This window comes from Macrobrachium nipponense, chromosome 4 (genome assembly GCF_015104395.2).
Source record: "Macrobrachium nipponense isolate FS-2020 chromosome 4, ASM1510439v2, whole genome shotgun sequence".
Taxonomy (NCBI): Eukaryota; Metazoa; Arthropoda; class Malacostraca; order Decapoda; family Palaemonidae; genus Macrobrachium; species Macrobrachium nipponense.
In genome coordinates, this window is record NC_061100.1 from 145,036,564 (window position 1) to 145,043,717 (window position 7,154).

The following is a 7,154-nucleotide window of genomic DNA, read 5'->3' on the forward strand; positions in this document are numbered from 1 at the left end:
GAAATCATTGACTCAAGATGCCGTATTTTAGGATGCATTAGTGTTGTTGAAATCATGGACATAACTAACTGAAGCAATTTATCCAGGTGAAACCTATAAGGTTGGTATATGAGTTTTCATGTTTAATGAGGTAAGAATCCCCAACTAGATAAGAATGTCTTGAAAATGCTTAAAACTGTAGCTGATCTAGAATCTGTCTTTTTTTTATAATTATTTTACTGGATATGAATTAGTAGTCCATTTATGAAAAAACTAGTTTTCAAGCACTAGGAACACTTAGAGAAAATCATTCGCAGAACTGTACATTGAAATCAGCTCATGGGATAAAAAAAAAAAGAAGCAAGAGGCGCATATGACTACAGGTTTGACATCAGTGACTATGTACTGATGGTAATGGCTAGATGTGTTGATGAAAACATCAAAGTCAAAAGGAAGCGTTCCTCAACCAAATGAAATTTCCAACTATATGTAATAGATGCATGCGTATTGTATATCACCATGATTATTTGGTAGGGAAATATTCTGTTTCTATTCGAGGAATTGGTGCACCAAGGACATGGAAACATACAGCGGAGTTTATTAGATTTCTGTAGCTCACTTGAAGTTGGCTTGCATGGAAAGCTTAGTAGGAAGACCTTGTGGTACCTTACATTTACATACAAGTTTTGCTGATGCTCGGCATGAATGATGGTAAAGCCCTTGGTAAAGACCATATTTTTATCAGCTAGAATATTAGGTGAGAATTTAAAACATTTAACCAGATTAATATGTATCTGCTTATCTTTACCTACAAAGATGAGACTTTATTTAGGAAATATAAATCAAACACCCATTGTCCCAGCGTCCTCTTAAGGACAGCTTATTATAAGCTTACGCTTAGAAATAGAGTTTTTCTTTCTACTTCATATGTATTCATAACCCTTATATATATAATATTTTGCCAAAAATTCCAGAATTTCATAAAATACAAAAGTTGGGTAAAAAATGGTTAAGCATGCTAAATAACAGTCGCTCCGGGGAGCAGTTACTTTTAAGATATTTGGGTTAAAAACTTTATTTCTTCATCAAACTGGTTGGCATTTAATGAAGAAATAGACTTCGGCAATGATAGAGAGAGAGAGAGAGAGAGAGAGAGAGAGAGAGAGAGAGAGAATGATAAATTTTGCCCGATAAACTAAAATGTACAACTTTTTCATCCAAGTCGCTGCACAGATACCCATTCATCAAGTTGGATCTCCCTTTTTAAGTGCCCCGATGCCCTTCAGGTGTTTTCCATCACCTCCGTCGGAGGAGCCACCAGACGCCGACGCCCTTAGTCAATGGTGAGGCCAAGTATTTTTTCTTTCTCCTGTTTCATTCACTTTTGATAATACTCTTTTCATTTTTTCTGGTCTTCTATTTGCTAAAACTTCGCTAGTTACATTTATATACACATAAATTTAATTATTTTTAGAATAGATTTTAGATTCTGTCTAGGCTGATGACAAACGGATCAAGCTGACGCTTAACAGAGATTAGAGCTTTGAAGAAAGCAGTTGTAATAAATATCCTATGCAACTCTTCTATTTTCATTCGTAATAAATTTATTCTGCATCCTTAAAGGAGTTTTGCTTCTGTGTAGTAACACGAGACCTATTTTTTTTTTCTCAAATAACAGGGAAGTCAGTGACGTCAATGACACTTATTATAACAGCAAGTGCCTAGAAGAGTCGATCGACATCAACGAAAGCAATGTGTCGACGTTTTACAACGGCACCGGTTACTTCTCTGGACTGCCCACTTGCCCTTACGTTGCATACGACACTTCCATCTTCACCTCTACCGTCAATTCTGAAGTGAGTGACCTACCTTCTTCCCTGGCATATCTTATTTAGGTAAATCTATGCAGTTCAGTGAGATATCCTTATCGAATCTGAATTTACGATATCACAGAGAGTTAATAAACCCGCAGAAACACTAAAGACCAGGCAAACATTCACACACACGCATCGACACAACACCACACACACACATGTATATATATATATATATATATATATATATATATATATATATATATCTATATATATATATATTTGGTCCTGTGGTAGGGTGTAAGAATATTACCACCGTAGGTCCTACATGTCGTAAAAGGCGACTAAAAGGACAGCTGCTGCCCTGCAGTCTTACTTTTTTAGTAAAAGGCTAGGCCCACCACAATAACTGTGGAAACTGCTGTCTTGCTTTTTTTAAATAAAAGGTTAGGCCCACTGCCAACAACTGTTGTTGATGACATGAAGGGCACGCGTTCGTAAAAACCCCTTGGCCAAAAAGTAAACCATGCTTGATGATGCCTTAGACAGAAGGCAGTGGAGAAGGCGCATCAGGCAACCGACCCCTTAATGTAGGGATAACGGTGGGAAAGAAGATATATATATATATATATATATATTATATATATATATATATATATATATATATATATATATATATATATATATATATCACGGACATTAAAATGTAATATAAGAGAACTGAAACAGCAGAGTGCAAGATCTTTCGTCTTTACTTGAAGGCACTGAAAATGCCTAAAAGTACGAAAGATAAACACTCCACGGTTTACCACACTATGGTCTCATATTCTTCCTATACATACATGCATATATATATATATATATATATATATATATATATATATATATATATATATATATATATAATTTACTGGTCATTTTTACCAGATGCCTATGTAATTGTAATAGCCACACTGCCCTTTTAACTTCTCAAATTCATTGTTCTTTTTTGAAGTTGGATCTCAAGGCTCTGTATCCAGAAATGAGAAAAGAATGTGAGAATTTATGAGGGCATTATGGCCATTTCAATTATATATGTATCTGGTAAAAATGACCAATAGATTCTACATATACATTTCAGCCCAAAAAGCAATAAAAATGATTGCCCATTTGTCTATGATGGTGAGGATGGGTCTATTACAGCTTTGAGAAATATATCTGAAAACGACAGGTACATGTATGTACGAGAGGGATGTTACGAACCGTGAGAGAGGTCCGCTCCAGGTTCGATATTATTATAAACAAAAAGAATTCAACACCAACAGTCGAAACTGGGGATACGAATATAGAAAGGAACACTAACACAACAAAGGTTTATTTACAAGCTTACTAACAAAGGTAAATGCAGAATGGTATCTCCTATTTACATAAAAAAGGCAAAATCTTACAATGCGTGAACTCGGGAAGAAGTGAGGTAATTCAATTACTTGCTCACCAGTTTTGCGACTCGAAACGATGGCTTCACAAAAGGAGAACAGCGATTGCAGACGTCTTCTTGACTCCGTATTGCAGAATATAATGTCTATTCTTGATACTTGAAGGGCAGGAACTTCTCTAGACCTCTTGCAGAACGTTTCTTTTCTGAAGTCTTGCTCTACGTCGAAATAACTCGGTTGTCCACTCCCGGACGACTTGACCAGATCCTGATTAAACTTTCGAGCACATTTTTCTCTCTGATCCTTCGTCGGTTCCTTCTTCTCTTATCACGCTCTGATGATCTCTGATCTCTGCTGCTGAGTCCTCACTGATAATCTGATCTGTGGCTCTTACTGATGATCTCTTACTCTGTGACTAACTGATGAGCTGCCTTCTCCTACTTCGTCAGTCGTATTTATAAGGCATTCTGGGGGCGGGGCCTACGGCGAATGGTTTAGAAATTTCTCGACAAAGTTTTGCATCAGAAATCGTGGCGTTTCTCGTGTCACGTAGGCGCCAGTCAAGTTCCACAAAACTCCTGCTGATTCTAGAACCATCATGAGAACAGGCACCTCCAACACATGCGCGAAAGCCTACATGCTGCAGAACTTCTCGAAGATGCTTCTTCCTTTCCTTTTAACTCGTAATTCCTTGCTATGAAGCGATTACCATTACTAGGGAATAGACTTTTATCCTTCTCATGGTCAGGTCGGCAAGGTGACCTCGTCGTGATTATGGTATCGCGGGTTCGTTTCCCAGTACCATACATCATGATTTCTTCATATTCCTTTGAAGTTGGATCTCAAGGCTTTGTACTGACAAGAGTATCAAAAAAAGAGCAAAGTATTTGAGAAGTTAAGAGGGCATTATGCCTATTGCTATCACATACACACGCACACACACACACACACACACACACACACATATATATATATATATATATATATATATAATATATATTATATATATATATATATATATGTGTGTGTGTGTGTGTGTGTGTGTGTGTGTGTGTGTGTGTGTGTGTGTGTGTGATAGCAATAGGCATAATGCCCTCTTAACTTCTCAAATACTTTGCTCTTTTTTTGATACTCTTGTCACTACAAGAGTATCAAAACGTAGATATATATATATATATATATATATATATATATATATATATATATATATATATATATATATATATTACGACCATTTTGCAAAATTGGTCATTTTACAAAATTGCCGGCCATTATGCAAAAGGACCAAATTCGTGGCCATTTTGCAAAACGACCAAGATTTTGGTCAGTTTACAAAATGTCCATACAGCAAGCAGCCAGATGGAAAAAAAAGCGAGGGAATGATAAAACGATGGTGAACATAACTAATTTTATTCATTTTCAGAAAATATAACTTACAAATACATCAAAACGTATAAAGTTTTAGCAAGTAACTAGTTGAAAGAAAGTAAATGATAAACATAAGTGTATGTACAATGCATTAAAGAAAATATATTACAAAATGCATCTAAGTTTAATGTATTTGTGTGTCGACCTTGTTAGAGCAAGAGGCACTGCATTTGCATCTGCTGTTGCATAAAACAGAGTTTTTTAAACACTTGCAGCGTCTGGTCATACATGACTTAGTGCAAGAGCATTTACGAATCCGTGACCTTGTCCCATTGATTCTGCAATGGCTACTTCCCGCAGGTCTACTTCCCGCTCCTGTACAACATCATCTGGCGAAAGGAATTTTTCTAGACATGGAGTAAATTGGTTGCGAGTGTACACCTGTTTAAGCAGGCCGTGTTTTGTACCAAGCTTCTATGTGCCATTGTCCAATGCCTGAAAAACAGCTGCCTTCACATTAGGAAACTAATGGAACAGGATCCATCACAGTGTCCCCTACTTTGGCTGGTTTAAATCTCTTCACAGAATTAGCGATCAATTTAGTAAAATGACCAATTTTGCAAAATGGCCGTAACATATATATATATAATATATATATATATAATATATATATATATATATATATATATATATATATATATATATAGATATGATATATATATATATATAGTATATATATATATATATACACTGGGAAACATACATATTTATGAGATAGCTCATGCCCAAATTATTGAATAAAAAATGAAATATCAGTTTTTTATTTCCTGTGGTACATTCCAAAGAAAATGCCTGGTTGTTCATTCGTTGTTTGTTTATAATTGAATTACAGTGGCACATCGTCTGCGAGCACGAATATTTTCGCCCTCTCTTCCAAATGGTCTACAATGTTGGAGGCTTAGTAGGTTCTGTAGTGTGTGGTCATATAGGTGACAAGTAAGTTGAATATATTTTCACCGTCGCTATAATCCATAAGGTTTCTTTCCCTTTTTCAGCTTTTTGTTACATCCAGTTTAAAAGTTTGTCGAATTTTTAGTTTAATGTGTAGATACTTTTTAGTAAACTGAACAGAGAGATTGTTAGTTTGTTCGAGATATAAGGACGCTTTTTTCTCATAGATTTCATAAAAAAAAAATTATAAATAAGTGAAAACTCAGCTACTGGTTGTCAAGAGGATAAACTGGTATTAGAAGTAGTATTTCCAAAGGGTGACTATAAAATAACATTTGATTTTCCTAGAATATTAGTTATTCATTTAGTTGTAATACTAAGAAAGGTTAGTAGTAACAATCTCCAACATTAAATTCTAAACTTTACATTTCTTTTTACTGAAATATTGTATTTGTTTTTGTAATTACAGCAGTAATAATAATATTAAAACAAAGCAATTTCCAACAACTCATTATAAATATAACATTTAATTTTCTGAAATATTGTGGTCATTACTGTAGTTTCTACGATTAGAATGTTCTAATCTGTAGTTTCTGCAATTAATTTAGAATGTTATTATGAGAAGCGATATCCAACAATATAATAGTAATTCATGATTTTTTTTACCAGAAATATTATTGCTGTTGTAGCTGTAGCTGTAAGATTAACAATAACAGTAACTTTTTCCATAACTTAAATAAAACAAATACATTTCCCTTAATATTTTAGTTGCTTTTGTAGTTGCTGCAGTAAGAATCATATTAAAATTAAGTTCCAACAAAATATTATATGTCACATTTAACGCTCCCCGATATATAGTAGTTGTTACGAAATTAGCAGCAGTAAATATATTAATTCTCATAGTTTTCAACAATGCATTATAAAATTGTTGTGATTGCAGTAATGAAAATTATATTAATACTCACAGTTTCCAACAGTGCATTGTAAACCCGACATTAAATTTTCCCGGAATATTGTGGACATTGTTGTGATTCCGATAACAAAATTCATATCAATACTCACAATGTGTTACAAACCTAACATTTAATTTCCCCGAAATATTATAGATAGTGCTGTGATTGTAGTAGTAAGAATTATATTAATTAATATTCTAAATTTCCAACAGTGCTTTATAAACTCAACATTAAATTTTCCCGAAATAATGTAGAGAATGTTATGATTACAGTGAAAAATATATACTAACATCTAATTTTCCCTAAATATTGTAGTTATTGCTGTAATTGAAACAATGAAAATTATATTAATCCTCGAAATTTCCACATTTAATTTTCCCGGAAAAATTGTAGCTACTGTTATGGGCAGCAATAGAAATGATTACTCAATTTCCAACAATGCATTATAATCCTAACACTTAATGTTTGTGGATATTGTTGTGATTGCAGTAATAAAACTGATATAATACTTTCAATTTCCAAAAGTGCATTATAACCCCAGTATTCAATTTTCCCGAAATATTAGATGGGGAAGAAAAGCTCGTGATGATTGGCTCCATTTGCCATCTAATGGCCGTCATGCTCATGGCCACCGTCCCGTCGTTTCCGGTCATTATCACAATGAGGTTTATACT

At 34.2% G+C, this 7,154-nt stretch overlaps 1 protein-coding gene across 2 annotated transcripts in view; it reads left to right on the forward strand.

Annotated features, from left to right (window-relative positions):
- Window positions 1-5,636: 5,636 nt before the first annotated feature.
- The window catches only part of LOC135211253 (organic cation transporter protein-like), a 24,110-nt gene continuing 22,592 nt past the window's right edge, over window positions 5,637-7,154 (forward strand). The window contains exon 1 of one of the 2 annotated variants that reach the window (XM_064244547.1): window positions 5,637-7,154. This exon is cut by the window's right edge and continues 44 nt beyond it. In XM_064244547.1, the coding sequence (XP_064100617.1) occupies window positions 7,066-7,154 (89 nt within the window). In that variant the 5' untranslated portion in view covers window positions 5,637-7,065. The other variant, XM_064244546.1, reaches the window with a different exon arrangement.